General features: G+C 35.0%; 1 protein-coding gene across 1 annotated transcript in view; it reads right to left on the bottom strand.

Annotated features, from left to right (window-relative positions):
• ABCA12 (ATP binding cassette subfamily A member 12) overlaps positions 1 to 20,793 on the bottom strand; it is a 169,646-nt gene that overhangs the window by 83,721 nt on the left and 65,132 nt on the right. The window contains exons 5-10 of the mRNA XM_064585792.1: positions 18,670 to 18,767; positions 15,823 to 16,008; positions 13,993 to 14,171; positions 8,030 to 8,142; positions 3,557 to 3,632; positions 53 to 171 (exon numbers count right to left, since the gene is read on the bottom strand). Of these exons, the coding sequence (XP_064441862.1) occupies positions 53 to 171; positions 3,557 to 3,632; positions 8,030 to 8,142; positions 13,993 to 14,171; positions 15,823 to 16,008; positions 18,670 to 18,767 (771 nt within the window). The remainder of the gene's footprint in view (positions 1 to 52; positions 172 to 3,556; positions 3,633 to 8,029; positions 8,143 to 13,992; positions 14,172 to 15,822; positions 16,009 to 18,669; positions 18,768 to 20,793) is intronic.

Genomic DNA, 20,793 nt, shown 5'->3' on the forward strand with positions numbered 1-20,793 from the left:
AGAACAGAATTAGAACCCTAAGCAGCATTTTGACTACTAAGAAGAGTATTACCTTGTGATCCCCTGGCCAAATTGTCAGTGACATTTCTCACACATGCCAAGTAAGGAATATAAGGACTATCTGCTGATATATTTAAGAGAGCATCTTCAAAGTTTTCCAGTATTAGGAGCCTATAGAATTAGAAAAGAATATATAAATTAAGTCATATAAAAAGAGAATAAAGTTATTTTGTTGAGATCATTTAAGTCCCTGGTTGTTTGGCATTAGTTGACTTGGGCATTGAATTTGGAAGTAGGACGTCTTCCTCCATCTGGTCTGAGTGCACACTGGCTCTGTCTCCTCTGATCGCTTACTTCTCCATGGACATTAGATTTAGTTATTTTAATATCCAGTCATAAGTGATCTTAAGATTATTTCTAGGCATGTCCATATGAAAGAAAAAAATTATGGGGCTAGGGTTGTCAGATGAAATACAGGACTCCCAGTTAAATCTGAATTTCAGATAAACAATGAATAATTTTTTTCAAATGATAATTTTTCAATGTAAGAACAACCTATGAGTCTTCTATGTTTTTCTTTTCTTTTCTTTTTCTCTTCTAAATCTGGCAGACCCCTCTGGACCTCAGTTTTTTCCCTTGTCAAATGAGATGCAGGGGGCTGAATGATCTGCTAATCCCTTCCACCTATAACATTCTTCAAATAAATATATTTAATTGTGATTTAAAAAAATAGTGGACTCTAATTGAACAATATAAGTTCCTTCCTTTTCTTTAAACAACCAATTCAGTGTTTCCAAATTAACCACTTTCAGGTCTCCCTTTAAACTGACTGGCATGTGAGAATATAGCCTAGGATTTCTGAGGCATCAGTATGAGTGAGTAAATACGTGTGTGTTGTGCGTGCTCTGTCACTTCAACTATGAGGCTGCATCTCTTTATTTTGCAACATCTTCCCTCAGTGTTTATGATTGAATTTCATGTACAGTGGAGATAGAATAAATGTCAATAGCTGATTTGGGGACCATCTATTTCAAATCAAACCGCACAATACACAAATTAACCAGTTCTGTCAGATGTTTAACTTAGATTTTATTCAAATACTAAGGGAAGACACTCATCCTGGCATAGCTAGTAAACATGTAGGAAAATGTTTGCATTAACGTCAAAGTAGTCTTAGGGTATTTACATGTGGGTTAATACTACTGGATCCTTGAAGAACTTTAAAGAGAAAATCTACAGCGAGAGAAGTCTCTAATGTGGCAGTCAGAGCACAGTTAACTCGTCAGATAGCTGACCTTCATTTAAATACAATTGATAGGAGGTGCCTCGTTAGCGCAGTAGGTAGCGTGTCAGTCTCATAAATACAATTGATAGGGGCGCCTAGGTGGCTCAGTCAGTAAGCATCTTCCTTCTGCTCAGGTCCTGATCTCAGGGTCCTAGGATGGAGGCCGCACTGGGCTCCCTGCTAAGCGGGGAGCCTGCTTCTCCCTCTGCCCCTCCCCCCACCTCTGCTCTCTCTCTCTCTCTCTCTCTCTCTCTCTCTCTCTCTCAAATAAATAAAGTCTTTAAAAAAATTAAAAAAATTAAATACAATTGATAGCCTCCACACTAAAAAAAAAATGTAACCATTTCCATGTATTGTAGTTATTATAGCATAGAGCCATTTGCATTCTGGTATAGTGCTCAAAAGAAAAATGTTGGTCTAACCCTCTATGTGGAATGAACAAAGGATTCTCATGGTGAATTTTCAAGCTTAAAATAGAAGTAGAAGAATGTTGCACTAAAAGTGACCTTGAAATATTATCTAAGCCATTCTCTTAGTTTCAGGAAGAACATTTGATTGCCAAGATTTTGGCGATTACATTTAATATACTCTGAAAATTAAGATTCCATATCTATGTCCCACTGCTTTAGCATAAATATCTAATTATTCTTTTAAAACATTTAATTTATGTATTTTTGTATATAATCCTACTTATTTCCCAAGAATATTTGCAATGAAAGATGAGCTTAGGTGAACATTGTGTGAGTGTGCGCACACACACACAAACAGAATAATACAAATAATCACCTTAGGACAAAAATAATAAGGAGAGAGAAGAGCAATGAGGGAAAAATATTTTTAAGCAGTCTTCTTTAGAAAATTCTGGACCAAAAAAATCTTTTATCTTATGCCAGATATTGCCGTTCTGTGGTTATTTTAAAATGGGAATGGAAAGGAAGTCTAAATATAAGAAATCCCTTAATTTCATCAATCTCAACAAGAACCATCTTAAAAGTATTGAATTCTTCCTAATAAACTGTCAGCTGGCTGCCAGCAACTACATTGCTTGTGGAATTTGTGTCTGAAGTGCTAGTATTATCAATGCTATGGATGCCTCAAGGCTCTGGTAAAGGTACCTGGTTTCAACAATAAGCATACACTTGTCTCAATACAAAGGTCTTTTTTTTTTAAGTATTTTTGATGGTCTATAAGACCTGATTTTTTGGAACATGGCATCCTAGCTAGGGGAAAATTGTCCAAGGTTGCTTGACTGCCCTGGAAAGAGCACCTGGTTCAGCCACCTTAGGGGAGGAGAAAGGTAGAAGCAGACATAGGAGGTGGCTGTTTATGGAAGGAATTTGCCTAGAATTTATCCAGAGTTCAAGAACTTCTCATTAAATAATAGAAAGTTTATAAACAACTGCATAGATCCTAGTTCAGAAAAAAAATAAAAATGGCTAAAAATAAGTCCTGTATTTCATTTTATTTGTACAAATTTCATTAGAGCAGAAATGTATCCTTTGGGACTAGAGTCAAAAAATTGCAACAGTATAATTTATCAGGCCAAAACAATGTCTACATAACAGGCCATCTAGTCTCTAAATTTGCCTATAGGAATTTACTTCAATCAGCTTCTGCGGGCGCCTGCATGCATTCCCTACTATGATTATTACAGTTACTTCAGAGCACTGCTTACATTAATGGTCTTTAGAAGCCAACGCTGCTGCTGTCATTTCCACTGCCTGTTTCGGGGACAACATATTTACATGCCCCATAAGAGTCCAAAATTAAATTATCTATAAACAGTTTTACCTACGTGAATGCTGTGGAAGCAAACAAATTTTGTATTACCTTGACTGGCTTAAGAGATACTGTGATTTTTAAAAACCAAAATAAATCGTAATGTGAAAAATTAGATGCTTATACAACTTTCATAATGAAAGACCTTAAACAAGTTGGAAATTGGACCTCCCCCTAGATTTTCCTCAGAGACATAAGGTCTCTGTGGAGACAGGACACACTGGATCTAGTTATATACAATGTTACAACTGAAAAAGAGATGCTCATGCTGCATTCTCCAAAAGTGTCACTGGATAATCTGAAAAAATAAGTTTCAACTTTACTACATTTCAGCTATGTCCATTTCTTGGTCAGTCAATAGTGGATTTTTCTATTTCAAAGTCTTACAAATTGATAAAAGAATTATGTTTATAAATTGTGTTGATTGCTTACTCAGACAAGTTACCTATTAGTTTAGAAAAAACCCCAGCAGACCAACAAAGAAAGACTTACTGTGCAGCCAGGCTGCTTGGGGAGAGTAACTGCCCATCTTCCTCACGCCACACATGCGTCACATTATCAGGGCCACCTACAGAAATGACATTTATGTAAGTAAGCGTTTAATAAACATGTTTGCTTCAAGGATTTATTTTTCTTAGCAAAAATCATCACAGCTAAATAAATGGGAAGAAAATGCAGAAAAATCTGCAGAATTTTTCTCCAAAGGATTTTACAAAACATATCTATGCTCTTTTTGTTGGAAACATTCAAGATATTTATAGGTAATAGATGCCTGCTAATCAGAATAACCCCAATGGTCAAGCACATGCATTTCTAAGAAATTCTTTCTCTGTCAAAACATTATTTTATCCTAAGACCCGTATGCACAGGTGACTCTTGAATACTATAATGCAGATTGTCTACCACGTGATTTGTTAAACAAATGAGGCCCAATTTCAGTCTTACAGGTCACTGGATTTTTTTGCCTTCAGTTGTCAAGAATGTAGCCTTTGGAAACATCTGCTATCACTAATCTATATTTTCCATCTTTCAAAAAGCAGCCACTGATTTCAAATGAATGCAGCTGTGAATGCAAATTGGCTCATATTAACAGAACCGTTCTGAGTGGTCTCAAATAATACGAAGGTTCAAAGTGTGGAAGGCAATCGCTAACTAATGGAAACCATATGGGAAGGTCTAATTCAACACTGTGAATTGCCCCTCCAAGTTAAATAGGTTGCTGATTCACCTTGCCACATAACATTGTATCATAAAAGAATAAGTGTGCAACAGTATTCACATGAAAAATTGAACATGAGAGTACTTTTAATGGCTACTGCATAAATAAAAATAAATCCAAAGCTTTCATTTAGCCCCTTAGGGAAATGGGATCAATTCTTGCAGGCTTCTCTTGAGACACTACTTATTCCTTATAATCCAGTATATTTCAGTGCTGGTATTTTTAACACTGATCCAATTTCTTTCAATAGGCTATTTTATTACTGGTGTTAATAGTTCTCCCATTGTCCCTAGTTAGTGTGTTCTAAAGGCTTTCCATAAAGGTCCTATTGCAAAACTATGCAATCATCCATACTTTTCTGGTGCTGATCAATGAGTTTATTGAAATTAGTATGTGTGTAAAAAAGACTATCACTAAATGAAAGACCTCCTCGTCCACCTCTGTATCAGAGTTGTATGAGTAATGTTTGTACCATTCCTAGTACCTGGCACAGGGGCTTTTTCAGTTTTCCTGTTCAGCAGAGTGGAGTTTTCCTGTGCTCCACTCAAGGTGCAGCTGAATTTTATTACTCTAAAGATAGCAATGCAGCAGTGAGTTAAAGAACCAAGAATGAAGATACCCAGAATAAATAAACCCAATTAATAATGGTAATACCTATTGTTTGTTGGCATGCACATATAGAAGAATCAAGGATACAGCTCTGTTGAGATTTATGCATTTGCAATGTAAAAGTATATAAACCATTTTTCCAAGACCAAATCTTGCTCAATTTGAATTCTTATGTAATGCTGAGCAAGTTTATTGGCATTTGTATACTATACGGTTATGAGGTTTGTCTTCCTCATTAAGCTATTAAAATGAGTAACTAACAGAAATTAATTTTGTACATATCAATGATAGATGACATTGAGTAAGGACCTTTCCCCCTGACCACTTTTCCCTCTGGACTATAAAATACCTTGGAAGGAATAATGTACTAAATAGATATTACTTCTTTTTTATTTGTAGGATTAGGCATATTTAAAAATGGCACCCATTGACATAGAAAGAAACCTAGTACACAGATAACCTCTTCATCAGTAAGGACGGCTTTCCATTTAAAGAAGTAATTTCATATAATTTACTACTTTGCAAAAGAACAAACTTCAATGAGTCACAAAGATAATCTCTGTTCTCAAAACTCCGTGTTTATAAATGGAAATACTAAAGCATATTAACTGAGGCAGGGATCTTCACTGGGGCAGAGCTGAGAATTAGATCCCTAAGACAGGAAATTAGGAGACAATCTTCTTCTTGTTTATTAGAATCTCCATATTATCATGGTTGCTGAGGAGTTTCCTAAGGAAATTTTAAAGTGTGTTGAATCTCAGACAGACAGGGGATCGGAAAGGTTTGTAGTCAGAGCACAGAGAGGAATGGGGGGATGGTTGTAGGAAAACTTATGTGGGAAGGAATCTGTCATGATGGGTCAAACTCTACAGTGGCTGAAAGTGGGAGCCATTCTGAGGTCTGATGATGGCAGGTACTTGCATGACCACATGAAATATCTTGAAATCAGGTATGTATATGTCCCAGAAAGTAAATAAAAGGCCATCTGGCAAAGAGTTCAAGGCTACTGGCTTTGGGGACAGACAGATCCAGGTTCTAATCTCAGTTCGGTCACTTGCTGGGTGGCTAACATAGGCAAAGCACCTCAGCTTCTTTGTCCGTAAAATAAAATAATGCCTCAGCTTCTTTGTCCGTAAAATAAAATAATTCTATCTCACAGACTTATTTTCATGAAGAAAGTGATTTAAGATAGTAAAGCCCTTAGAATTGACACAGAAAGTATTACCTCTTATTTTCCTTCTTTGAAAGAGTGGTATGAGACTTTCAAAGCTATCTGAACCCTGTCATACATTAGAGAGAGCCCAGGCAATGAGACACCACCCCACTCCCCCTTAACTGAGTACACACTTAAAGGAGAAGTGTGCTGGTTTCACAAATACTGCTATAAGCCATGAAGACTAAGCAGCAGGTGGCCTTGGCAACATGGCAGATATCTGTTCCTGGGGCTAGAGACCCCTGCACTGCTGAGCTAGGGTCACTGGTTCAGCCTTTAATGACAAGTTTAAGTTCCCTGAAGAATTCCGAGAAATACCTAGAAGACTTTTTCAAAGACCACAAAATTTCTGCTCGAGCAGGTAGGGATTTGGAGCTAATGACTTTCAGGAATTGACTTTAATGCTACTGTATTAATCTTCAAATCGATGAAGTTACAAGTGTAAGAAATTAAAAAAAAACGATTGTAAGCACCTCAAATTTTATAAACAGCAACACATTTCTTTGAATGTATTTCCTGGTCAACCTGACCATCCAAAGACATGTTTTAATACATGTGAAAATCATTAGCATATGCACGACATGAGACATGGCCATTCCTAAATATTGAAAACTGAGCTGTACTGTTCACCAGAAAAAGTGTTTTGATGCCTCAATTAGAAGTGCTGCTTACTTCTCTGGCTTCTAAGCAGACCACTGATGGGCTTTTGTCCTTTGTAAGAATTTTTTTAACTTTATCCCTTTACTTTATATAATTATAAGGTGTGAGTCTGAAGATGAAAAGAAAAAGAATGGTAGGAAGAAACTCGAAGTTCTCAAGTCTTCAAAATGCAAATAAAAAAATACAGAGGAAATAACTAGTGTTTGTTAGTATATAGTCTAGTTTTCTGACCTGGACTTTTTTTTTTAAAAAGCAAGCATTTTTTTCTGGTGTTTGTCAAGACCATTAAATTTAACTACAATCAATCTTGCAAGCTAGTAATCAATTCTGTAATTGTAGATATAAAAAATGCTCCAGCCTAACAGAAATTGGTTTCCAGTGGTAAGTTAGACCATCCAATGAGAATTCTCCAAAGCCTATCCAAACTTGCTATCCATAAGAAAACTAACAGTTTAATGAGCAAGAGTATAATCAGCTTGTGACCTGATGCTTTCAGGATACTTAATTTGTAATCTAAGGGTAAAATCCACATATTTGAAAGCTGACAAACTCAGCTGAGAAAACATAACTCTAAACCCATTCAGAAGAGGTAAATGCTAACCAAACATTTTACTTGGTACTTGAAAGTAGAGATTTATTCTTTACAGCCCTAAATTTTTGTCTATATGTGTCTGTGTGTATAGATCTGTGTATTTCCATGTATGTGGTATATAATGCTATTTTATATATGCAAAGGTGACATTACATGACTTGCTAACAACATGCTATAGCTTACCTTACTAGGAATGACAGCAGATTTATACCAATCTATTCACACACTGATGTTCGTCATGTATTGTCAAGATGGCTATTTGAGGGATATGTTTTTACCAATGAAAGATTCATCCTGCTTAAAAAGCCAAAATTTGAAAATGAGGGTGAAAATACTGCTTTTTACTGTGTAGGCTTTTGTTCCAAAAAGTGGTAGAAATCTATTTATTGAGGCTTGGTCCTGATATTTATTTTATATACCAAGTATAAACATAGTTTTACAAGCTAAGAGAGAGAATTTTCACCTAAATATAAAAATTCTAGAAAGTCACAGCCTCTTTTTCGGCCATTTCTCCCTTTCTTTGATTAGCCAGAGATCCAGATTTAGTCGAGGCATATTTGTCTACCTAAGAATAATATCATCTATAAATGATTACTTTGGTTGCACTCTGTTTTGTATTTCTAACAGGCTTCATGTCACATAATTGAATATAGTAAGATGGAAGTACAATACCTTGAGCTGGGGAGTCCAGAGTGTACAGCAGATGTTTAACAGATTTATGGAGAGTTTTGAAACCTTCGTTAGTTGTGACACGTGGATAAACCTTCTGCACCACCTGCAGCGCACTAACGAGTCGAAAAACAATTAAACCAGATCGCATTTCAGGGTTTGACGACAAAAACAAAAGGTTAATTCAAGGAGAAAATGGCTACAGTATAGAAAATTATTCTTATAGCATAAGAGACAAGATGCTGCTTTTGTTGTTTAATTACTTGTTTGTCTGTTCATGCACAAAATCCTCCCAAAATGTTGAACCAGACAGAGCACTTTAAAACGTTTCCTGGATTCTAAAGACTTGGGAACTCAACAGCCTAAAAGTAAAGGAGTAAAGTTCACATCAGTTGTTTCTGTTAAGACTTAAAAATAAGTGGTTAGGAATAGCAATGTCCGATGAAAAGGTGTCTTTTTTTCTTTTTTAAGGTAAAGATTAAATACTGGAAATTATTTTCATTAAAAATCAAGTCCAGAGAGAAAGGACCCCATTTCAGGAATAAAAATTATTTATGCATTTGATTAAAATTTATCTTTTGCTAAACAAGTGGTAATGTTTTTGAAAAAGAAATGGAGCTTGCCCTAATTAAAGACTGCTTTCTATTCTCTAAGTGTCCAATAGGCACTACTCCAGGGGTAGCTCAAAATTAATATCGAGACTAACTGGCATTATCTCTCTAGAATTTTTATGTTACAAATAAGATGGGCATCTGTACTGGGGAAGGCCAATCAGCAAATTCACTTATATGTGAGTTCATTCCACATTTTCAAAAAGGAATTTGTTTCTTAAGAAACAACTGTTTCTTAAGTACATTGTATTGTCATTAGTACGTTAAAAAAAGTTGTCATTGTACATCTGAATTCCTCAAATACTGTGATTTATATCAATAATCAAGGACAATGCTTTAATTTACATGAGTAGTAACTAGAACAATAGGCTTCATTAACAATCTGCCATTATAGGGTTAATTGTACAAATTAGCTAACAGTTTTTCCCTATGTACCCTAGTCATCTAAAGGCTCACTCCAGCAATAGATATAGTATGTGCACATACTGTCATGGTTTTCTATAATATTTTTGAAATTTTTAATATTTAGATTAAGGTCATTTTAATTTCAGTTCCCTAGCTATGAATAAAAGCTGTATTTGGAAAAATAAATTTTGAGTATCTCCTAGTTTCTAGTATAGTGAGGTACACATGTAGATATGTGTATACGTGTATATAAACATGTATGTAATTTGATTTAGTCCTCTAATAATTCCATAGAGTCTACTTTATTTGCCTTGTTTTACAACCAGAAAGCTAAAACTCAAAAAATTACATAACGTAGACAAGGTTACCCAGCTATTCGTAAGTACAGCTGATTTTGTCTAATTTCAAAGTTTATGTTCTTTCCATTATACATCTTGCCTCTGGCACAGAAACTTTGCCCGACATTGCTGGGCAGGAGGAGGGCAGAACATTTCTGCACAGAGCCCACGGGCATTGTTAACTCGTTATTGTGTTTGGCCATAGAGGCACAGCTATATTTTTCTCATCTCTGCTCTATATACATAACAGTGGATACCTCAGGCATATTTATATTTGCCCTAAGAATCTCCTGGTTCTCAGACTTTGGGGTGCTTCTGAATCCTGGTGACCATGGAGACCAGATAGACGGTCTCAGGTTATAGATTTCTGCCAGCCTTCTCCCAAGCTGGCCCTCTGCCTGAGTCACCTGATCTGCTGTCTCACAGTAACACCTTCAAAGACTGAACAATTGGCAATATCATTAAAGCTGTCAACATTATTGTTATGAATATCATTAATAAAATGTCAGTAGACTTAATTCATCTTCTTCTAACAAAATGTTTAACTTAAAAATAATGACACCTGGCCCTCATACTCCCTGAAATCCTTTGAAACATTTATTGATCAAAATATTTTTATTTTATTTCATAGATTTTTTCCCTGCTCTTTATCATATAAAAATGGAAGTTATGCAAAAAAAGTCACCCTATAAGTAAAGATAATTTTATAAAAGAGTTTTCATGATTCGTATTTCAGCACAGCTTTCTCATAAATGGTGACAATCACATATATTTTTTCCATATGTACTTCTTGAATTTTTTGAGATTTTTCATTTTTGCTAATTTCTGTCATGAGATTAACATTATATAATCTGGCTTTGGTGATGGGTTAATAATGATGTATAACTCAATAATACAAAAAGTTTTGAAGGAAATGACTAAAGTTTTTGTTGGGTTCATTTATCCCCTAATACTTGATCAACAAGGGTAAGATAAACCAATGAGACCCTAATTTGGTATACAGTAATTGATGTGAGGAAATTATGGCTCTTAATGACACTATCAGTTTAATAACAATAATAAATATTTATCTTTAAAAAATGGTTTAAAAAGGGCTCTCCAACAGAAATATAATGCAAGCCACATATTTAAATTTTATAGTAGTCATGTTAAAAAAGTTAAAAGAAACAGATGAAATTAATTTTAATAAAATATTCTACTGAATCCAATACATCCAAAATATCACTTCAATAGCTAATCAATATAAAAATTGTTAATGAAATATTTAAAGATTTTTATTGTTCTAAGTTTTCAAAATTCACCATGAATTTTAATTTATGGAGCCTCTCAACTCAAATGCTAAATTTTCATTGAAAATATTTAATCTCAGGGAGTGTGGGTGCCTCAGTCAGTTAAGCAGCTGATTCTTGATTTCGGTTCAGGTCATGATCTCAGGGTCTTGGGATCCAGCCCTCGGTCAGGCTCTGAGCTCAGTGGGGAGTCTGCTTGAGGATCTCTCTCCCTCTCTCTCTGCCCCTACCCCTGCTTGCATGCATGCTTACTCTCTCTCTAAAAAAAATAAATTTTTTAAAGAAAATATTTAATCTGCATTTAGATTTCATTATAATGACAGATGAAAAAGTAGGTTCATATACTAACATTGTTTCAAACATACAAAAAGGTTTACCATTAACTGAACCAAATATCAGTGTTTACAATTTAAATAAAGTTAAAAATTCAGAATTTTAGTCAAAATCCACATGCAATTATCATATTAGAAAGCCATATTAGATAGCCAAGGGCTACCATATTAGAAAGAACAGGTGTATAAATTAGCAATAATAACTAAATTAAATATTGACCACTTAAAAAAAACAGTTGTTTAGGGGTGCGTAGGTGGCTCAGTCATTAAGTGTCTGCCTTCAGCTCAGGTCATGATCCCAGGGCCCTGGGATCGAGCCCCACATTGGGCTCTGCTCCACGGGAAGCCTGCTTCTCTCTCTCCCACTCCCCCTGCTTGTGTTCCCTCTCTCGCTGTTGTCTCTCTCTGTCAAATAAATAAATAAAATCTTAAAAAAAAAAAAAAAGAGTTGTTTAAAGTCAAATGTCATTTACCTTTTTTTTTTCTGGGGGAGGGGAGGAGCAGAGGGAGAGGGAGAGAGAATCCCAAGCCGGCTCCAGCGTGGGGCCCTACACAGGGTTCGATCTCACAACACTGAGATCATGACCTGAGCCATCCAGGTACCCCAAATGTCATTTACTTTAAAATAATTTGAAGCCATTTCTTTTAGCTATTTCTGTGTTCTTTTTCATTATTATGTAGACAGGTTTACAACATTTGTAATCATGACCAGACAGATGCTCTATTGCATAATGCTATAATATGCAATAATTTTATTTTAAATTTTAAGATAATTAAAATAACCACAGTAAAATGCCCATCCTATATAACTTACTTCACTAAAATGATGCCTAAAATATTTTATTTATTTATTTTTAACCCTAAAGTATTTTTTGGATCTTCTACCTCCTATGGAATATTATTTAGTGGGATTTTTGTTTTTTATTTGTTGTTTCTTAACCAAATTTCATTGAGGTAAGATTCACACACAATAATATGCACCTATTTTAGGTGATAATTCAGTGAGTTTTAACAAATGTATATACTCATGTAGCCACCATGCTAATAAGATACAAAGCACTTCAATAATCCCCAGAAAGTTTCCTCATGCTCCCACCAGTTGTCCCGGGATCCACTGTTCTAATTTCTAACAGTATAAATTAATTTTATCAATTTGAGAACTTCATATAAATTGAATAATAACTATATATCCAGTAGGTTCTTTTTTTGGGGAGTGTCTGGATTTTTTTGCCAGCATAATATTCATAATATTTATTCACATTGTGTGATGCAGTAATCTGTTTTTCTTGTTGAGAGGATTCCAATGTATAAATAAACTATAATTCTTTCGCACTTCTATTTATGGATATTTGTTCTTTACCCCCAATTTTTAGTTATTACAGATAAATCTGCTGTAAACATAACATACCAGTCTTCATGTGGGCTGCATTTTCATTTTCTTGGGGAAATACCCAAGAGTAGAATGCTACATCATAGGGGCCTACTGTTAACTTCATTAGAAGCTATCAGACTGTTTTCCAAAGAGTTCTGTTTGTTCTACATGTTTGCCAACAGTTGGGGTTGTCCATCTTTTAAAATTTTATTCATTCTACTGAGTGTGTAGTGATGTCTTACTGTGGTCTGATTATTACTTTGATTCTTTTTTATTGCTATGCTATATGATTCAAATGATTCTCCTTCTCCTTTAGTTGATTTACCTGTTTGCTTGTTAAGACAGAATATAAATAAGAGCAAGAGGATGAAGTGCCAAAATTCTGGGTGAAAATTACCCTAAGTGCTAAAATGAGGACCAGTCTAGAGAACCAAACTTCTTAATATCTTGCTTCTTCTGTAATTTAGTTATGATTGGCTATTGTGGAAAGAGCATAGGACTTGGATTCGGATTCCTTGACTTCAGGTCCTGCCTTTGCCACTTACTAGTTCTTGAACCTTGGGCTGGTCATTTGAAAGGATTTGTTTCCTCTTCTACAAAATGGGGTTATCTGTTGTCTCAATTCCAAAGCATAGTTGTGGGATTAAATGAGATTAATGTACCAACATAAGGTCTTATTATAAGGTCTTTGAACAAACATAAGCTCTTGGAAGTTTTCCAAAGAATATGAGAACACTCTCTTCTGGTACCTCAGACATTAGAGATGGAATACATTATGCTCTTAATGACATATTAGAGAGGCAGCCTGGATTCTGGAGTTAGAAAACCCAGGTGTAAACCGTCCTTGTTGCATAATCATCAAATAGTTAATTTTCATGACCTTCTTGTCAGCTCATTTATAAAATAAATAGTAGTTTAGTTGTAGGATTTAATGTGGTATATATAAGGGGCTCAGTAAAGTGTCTGATATGTAACAGACACACAATAATTGATAGTTATTGATGTAGTGTTGTTGTCATTTTTAATGCACATTTCCAAATTAGCTAGAAAGGAGTCCAAGTCAAAACCTAAGTGCAAGTCCATTAAATTCTAAATGCTGGCCACAGTCTGAACGCTTTTATAAGTAGCCTATAAAGTAGCCTTTAAAGGGGTTTCTCCTGCAAAAATAACTTCAAATCTTTGGTCATATATGTCAAATAAAGCCAACCCAATATGCCGGTTTAGAAAGATCATTTACAGGTTGGCTGCACATGAGGGGAGCCAACCCCATTGAGGTGGCTCAGTTTAAAACTCAAACCAACAGGTTGTTTTATATTGAATGGTATCAACTAAAACCCAATGGGACAGTTTATTCTTGGGCAGTTTAAATGCTAAATGCAGAGTTCTGGTTGTCCTGAATGAGCGTGAGCCAATGTTCTAATCTACCACTGGTCCTGTTACACACCTCTTTTTCAGAAGGTCTCCAATAACAACTGAAAATAGATTTGTTAAGATTAGTGTCCCTCCTCACTTCCTCACATACTCTTGGATAACTCTGATGACTGAAGTGTTTGCTTAACTAACACCCTAAAAAATATAAAAAGACTTATTTGTCCCACTCGATTCTTACATTTTCTTACCTGTTTGCATTTTGAAGAACATCAAGTAGACTGCTTAGTGTTGTATCATTCTGGAACACATTTGGAAAACTAGAAAGAAGCTGCCACACAGCCGTCTGCTCTTGGACTTGTGAGAAGAAGGACAGCATTTTGACCATGTCCTGAAATACTTTCTTCTGGTTGCTGGGATTACTTGATATCTTACAAATTGACAAACAGGGCAAAATGGGAGTTCAGCATTTTTAATCACATGGCTTATTGTTTTCAAAAGCATTAAAAATTTAGATTTTCACATAATTCTGATTGTCATATAGTTTGAAGTCATTCTTTACTTGGAAAAATTATAACCATTTCTAATATCCTTAAACATAATTGGATTTTTTCCTATACCTCCAGAAATTTTGGTTAACAAAGGTATATTTATACAAAATATTCTAATTGCATTTTTGGAAATTAAAGTTAATTTCTTAAAATGAAATTAGCTTCTGAGTAATGTTTTTGCTCTTCCCTAGGATCTTGTTTAGGAGTTACAGACATATCTTCTCTGTATCTTTTAGTAAATTTTTATTATTTATTATTTGGGTTGAGAATGCTTAAATCTATATATATTTGCTACTATAATTACACATACACACATACTTAATGGAAGAAAATATTTCCGAAGTTCTGTTGCCATATCAGGAACTTTAGTTATAATAAATGATTTATAGTGAGTGAACCTATGTAATAATATCTTATATCATAAGCAAACAAAAACTGTGACTTTTGCTCCTGCTCTGGATCATAGGATCCAGTGAGTACTTTCAAAGTAAAGTATTTCTTCATTATATTCCAACCCAAAGTAATTTTCTTAATAAACTCATTCATACTGGTAAAGTTAGGCTTTTGTTCAGCTGTAATTCAAGTTCTTTCATGCAGAGAATGTGATTTTGAACAATGCATTCTTAAGCACACATTCTACCCTACATGACTGCCGAATTTGTTTAGAAAGCATTTTAAGTGCTCTATGTTGAATTAGGGTTATTATAAGTGTCTCTAATCTGTTTCATTTAGAAAACTCAGATTACTAAAGGTAATTCAAGCATTCTGTACTTAACAAAAATTATAATAAAATTCAGAGAATCAAGAGGAAAATACCAGAAGTGGATATGTTTCATTTATTCCTGTTTATAAAATTTTAAGAAAATTCTGAGTATTTTTGTGATCTTTCATTGTATGTGGGGTTTCATTACACGTAGACTATGGGTGCCTTCTTTGCATGTCGTAGTTTAAGAATAGCATATAGACGTGGTCATTACTACTTTACAGTATAAAGTCCTTGCCCCTAATGTACAATGTTTTGAGGAGAGGGATATATTGTTTCATCAAAAATCAGCTTTTCAAAGTAGGTTTGATGTTAGTGAGAAAAATTAAAAAGATAACCCATTATTCTAATTTCTGAGGGTTATATGGCTCCAATAGTCAAATTATTAAACTTACATTACAGCCTGAGTAATCTTACTTAAATATCTCAGAGAAAACAATCTTCATTCACCATATAGCAAAACCATCTGCAAAGATGTGTCTACAACAACCATAATGCAATATTTTTGGCTCAACAGTGTAATCATTTTAATCCTGCACCTTTAAATGGAAAGCAGACATGACTTAGAATTAGATATTGTGTGAATCTCTGTGTGAGGAATCCAAGCCAAGGGTGAGCACATATTTCGGTCAGCATTTCCCAGTCCATGTGGGCTATGGACTTAACTCTGACTCAAGTTGAATCACTTTGTGGATACAAGAATGGAAACAATACATTTCCTTTCATTGCTTAAGAGGTCTTGATCAAATTAAAATATTTACACTCACCTGAGAGAACTGGTTTGTTAGTTCATGGAGCGAAGACTCTAAAAAGGTCATATTGGATAGACAAAATTTGTTAAAAACGTTTTTCCCTAGAGTTGTCCAAGAGAAGGCATAATGAGTGGTATAGTCTGGATAGTTCTCACACAGTTCTCTTCGTATGTCTTCTGAAGTTGAATTTTCCTCTAACAGCTAAAAATATGTGTGAGAAGAGTGGGATAATAATGTTAATAAATATAGATATAAAGTAGTCTAGTCTTCAAGGAAACTGACTTGCCTTCACAATAGCGATTTTAAGGCCCTGCATTATAGCTAGTATTTTAATATTATAATGTTATTTTAATAACACTAAAATACATCTGGTTTATTTATGAAAAGTTACAAGAGAATGTGTGAATATGGTAATTCCTGTCATTGTTATGTTTTAAATGATTCATATCATTTAATTAGTTCATTTAAATGAACTAATTTCCTGTCTCTGACCAGAGAAACTAAATGCACCAGATCTTTTCTGACAAAAGTCTTCAGACATAAAAATTCTGAGTTTTTCCTGGGCATTTAGCAGCAAACTTGGGTGTCCTAAATCTTTGTGACACTTCATGGGGCAACTGGCTGCCATCTTTGGAAGACTTCCAGAGAGGAGGAGTTTTGGCATCCAAGACCCACAGTGTGTTTTTTAGAGAAGTGGACCAACATGGATTATATTTCATTTGTAAAAGCAAATGCTTCATTTAGGAATTATATATATGAAGAGAAAAGGAAAACATATAAATGAAAACACATAAAGGTATATAATTCACAACAGCAATAATTGGAAAGTGTTTCCATAATGGAATCATGAGCCCTCCATATATTTCACAGTACAGACCAGTCACAGACACAGCACTAATTTCAGGTATAATAGTGATCACATTCACCATTTTAAGTTGTTTAGGTATTTACAGAACCAATTATATTTAGCTATAATGTTTAATGGGTCCTTCCTAACAATTAATTCTTATAACCCTGTGAGGTGAGGACCAATTAACTTTACCTTCCCCTTTAAGATTATGTCACAAAAGCTATGCTCTGCCTTCCAGTGACGCAACTTCTAAGTGAATGGAGCAAGACAGGATCCACTTATTCTAGGATACACTGTAAGTGCCAAGTCTTCTAGTCATTCATCCATACCTCTTTCTTAACATTACACATAAACTCACTCCAAAATGATTTCTCCACTCATTTTTGCAAGGGTTGCAAAAAGCAGTAAAGAGAAAGAAAGAAGAATCCGAGAGATTGCTGACACAGGCATCAATATGTCATCCTAATTTTTACATCCCTTCCCTGCTCCAACTACTCTAAAAATACATATCTATACATAGAAAATTCATTTTTGACTTATCTCCACTGCATATATGACGACTCTGTGCGGCCTCACAAAATTCTGAAATTTCATTCCATATGAGAAAGAGAACTTGGGAGTTTCAATACAATATAGTGGTATTTTTGAGAATAGCGTTGTTACTCTAGATATTAAAGAATTTAACTGATCCAATGAAGACTTTGTGCTTCTAGGAACTAATATGGAAGAAATAGAATGGAATAAAATAACTTTCTCTAATTTACATACTGGTCTGATTTAGGGATGCTTTAAATTGGAATTAACTGGGCATATTGGGGTTTTTTTATGCCAAATAGGGAGCTACAGGTATCTCAAATATTATTCTTGTTGGAACTAGACTTTCAACATCTAGATAAACTGAATGGGAAAGTCTTATATTTCAGCCAACACTGGCAGAACTGCCTTGATGGGTAATACCTTTCTTGGAATCCCTTTCTGTGTTGTCCTTTGGCTTATTTACATAAACCAGTTTATTGAGATGCCTCACTTACACAGAATGTTAATTTAAAGGTAACTAACAGAGACATATTAAGGAGCAGAGGTTATGATCACTGGAATATGAATAAAAGTCAAAGCTATGTCCTATATCCTATGTTCCATCCAGATGGAAGAAATGTCTACTGCATAAAACATAAATACATTATTTAAAATGCATATGTGTGTATGACAAAGAGAGACAGTGAGTGACAGAGAGAGTCTATTAGCAAATGTTGAAAAATGATCTCTTTTTAATTTCTGAAGAGCACATAAAGCAAGGGCCAGCCAAATAAATGTATGAATCTGGCTGAATGAAAGACAATAAGGAAAAGTGGGGATTGTAGTCAACAGAAGGGTACCCATTCTGCCTAAAGGCATTCAAATTCAATTTCCTAAAATCCTTACATACACACACACACACACACACATTTAGCTCACAGGCTGCCAGTTTATGCCTCTGATAGAAGCTGTTTGTTTTTGTTTTTTTTTTTTTTTTGCAATCTGGAATCTTAAAATACGAAGGATCTATAGGTAAGCTCTCCAAACTATGCTAAAGAAAAGGATTTTACTACTTTAGGGAGATATTTTCCATAGCTCCAAATTTTCCAAAGGCATTATCTGTATGGATGAGGCAGCAAGTTTAGTGAGTATTAGAGCTTCATTTGCTGTCAAACACCTTTTTTTCTTCCCTGTTTCAGAAAGTTAGAAGATTACATATAATGCTACCTTATTTCTTACTAAAGGAAAATCTTAAGTTTGATTAAGGCACTTAACAGAGAAAGAAATAACTGTCCAAGACCTTAAAGAATTCAGAATGTCTGAAAATTAAGCTTTTTTATGGAAGAGCTCCTGAGAAAAGAATCTTCCTGAGATACTACTCCAAATGGGAGGGGGTCCCAAATCTCTTCCTACTTGGGAGATCCTTTTATTAACCTCAGAGGCATTTGTTCAACTGCTATTTATTATCAGTCCATTACAAAACTGAGTGAAATTACCTTTTCCAAACTAAGGATCCGGGCAAGGACTTGACTGCCATTGAAAGTATCTGTTCCAGTATTTTCCAAAACAGAACTTGGATTGGGAAATACTATGGCTGTAATAGAAGAAAGAACAGATCAGCATTCCAAACAGATACACAAAAATGGGCAGATTCACATAAGAATCCATAAATATCACTTGTGCCCTTACATCCCCCACAACAAGAATGTGCTCAAATATGCCTCTTCCATGAAAGTTTTGTATTGGCAAAATGGCAAATTCCGTCATTATTTCTTTTCACATAAAATTGTGATGGTTTTGGTCTGCTCTTGGGTTTTTTCCAAACACTTCAGATGTCATTTGCTTTCATTCCAGTTTATGTCATTAAACTTCATCACCAATATTATTGCCTAATAACGTGAATCATTTCTGTGCAGGCCTAGAGGATTTGAGGTGCCTCAACAAGCTCCACAGATCCATCATATCTAGCATCTGTTCAAAGGATCTGCCAATGCACATCTGGTGATAATGGTTTTCTTTTTAATTATTCAATTGGGAGGCTGAAATCTGCTTAGGATCATAAATTCTTTCCTCCCCAAAGTGTTTTCTGAAAGATATTTCAGATCAAATAAATGGGATGAAGCAATTAGTCCAAACTACAGTATACTCTAATTAAGTAATTCTCAAAGTAGCTTCATCTAGTACTATTTATGATGTGGCAGGGTGTTCCGGGTTAGGAGCATTAGCTAGAAGGTTATGTTCATACCTATAGCATGGATGTTCAGTAAGCCAGTATGTTAACCTTTTATCAATTTTGGACAGAAATACTTTGTTATACTCACAGCAAAGAATCTTAGTATTCAAAGATACAGTGATCTATCATCAGGAGGGCCTAGGTTTTGTTATGACGCCTTTGGGGCTGAAGAATTTACCAACTGATTCCTCCGGATCAGGCAATACATTTGTGAGATGAGTGGCCAGGGTAGAAACATAATCTGCGGCTACTGAGCAAAGCAAAGCTTACTGGACCACAACACTATGATCTTATTTCTGCTGTGCTTTAAGCTACTCAGCCAAATACCCTCAGATCGTTCACAACAGAACATTAACTCCTCAGAACCACTCACTACTGTATTCCTACTACATTAATGCAGGACCTTTGGTTATTTGCATCGGTATGTTATTTAATGTCATGGTTTTTTGTTTGTTTGTTTGCCTATAGTTCACATACAATGTGACATTAGTTTGAGGCATACAACACAGTGACTCAACTTCTCTATATGTTCTACTGTGCTCACCACAAGTGTAGCTGCCATCTGTCACCAGACAACACTATTACAGTATCAATTTTATTCCGTATTCCCTATTCTGTGACCTTTATTGTCGTGGCTTATTTATTTCATAAATGGAAGCTTGTATCTCCCACACCCCTTCACCTATTTTGTGCGTTCCCCTACCTCTTTCCCTCTGGCAACCATCAGTTTGTTTTCCGTATTGATAGGTCTGATTCTTCTTGTTTGTTTATTCATTTGTTTTGTTTTTTAGATTCCACTTATGAATGAAATCATATGGTATTTGTCTCTCTCAGTCTGGCTTATTTCACTTAGCATAATACCCTCTAGGTCCATCCCTGTTGTTGCAAATGGGAAGAGTTCATCCTTTTTTTATGGTGGCATAATACTCCAGTGTGTGTATATCTGTGTGTGTGTGTGTGTTTGTGTACCACATCTTCTTTATCCATTTACCTATCAGTGAACACTTAGGCTGCTCCCATGTCTTGATTATTGTAAATAATGCTGCAATAAACACAGGGGTGCATGTATCTTTTCAAATTAGTATTTCATTTTATTTGAGTAAATATCCAGTAGTAGAATTATTGGATCATGTGGTACTTCTATTTTTAATTTTTTGAGGAATCTCCGTACTGTTTTCCACAGTGGCTATACCAACTTACACAATGTTATAGAATCTTATATATCCTATGGCATTTTTAACAGTACTTCTTTTTTTTCCAGAGCACCAATCATGTTCTAAACACACAGGAATCTTTGTTTCATTCACTAATATATCCCCAGGACATAGGACTGAGATTGCATGATGGCAGTCATCCAATAAATATTTGTCAAATGAATGTAAAACAG

The sequence above is a fragment of the Mirounga angustirostris genome, unplaced genomic scaffold (genome assembly GCF_029215605.1).
Source record: "Mirounga angustirostris isolate CCGP_5_RB_7025 unplaced genomic scaffold, mMirAng1.0.hap1 SCAF_3, whole genome shotgun sequence".
Taxonomy (NCBI): Eukaryota; Metazoa; Chordata; class Mammalia; order Carnivora; family Phocidae; genus Mirounga; species Mirounga angustirostris.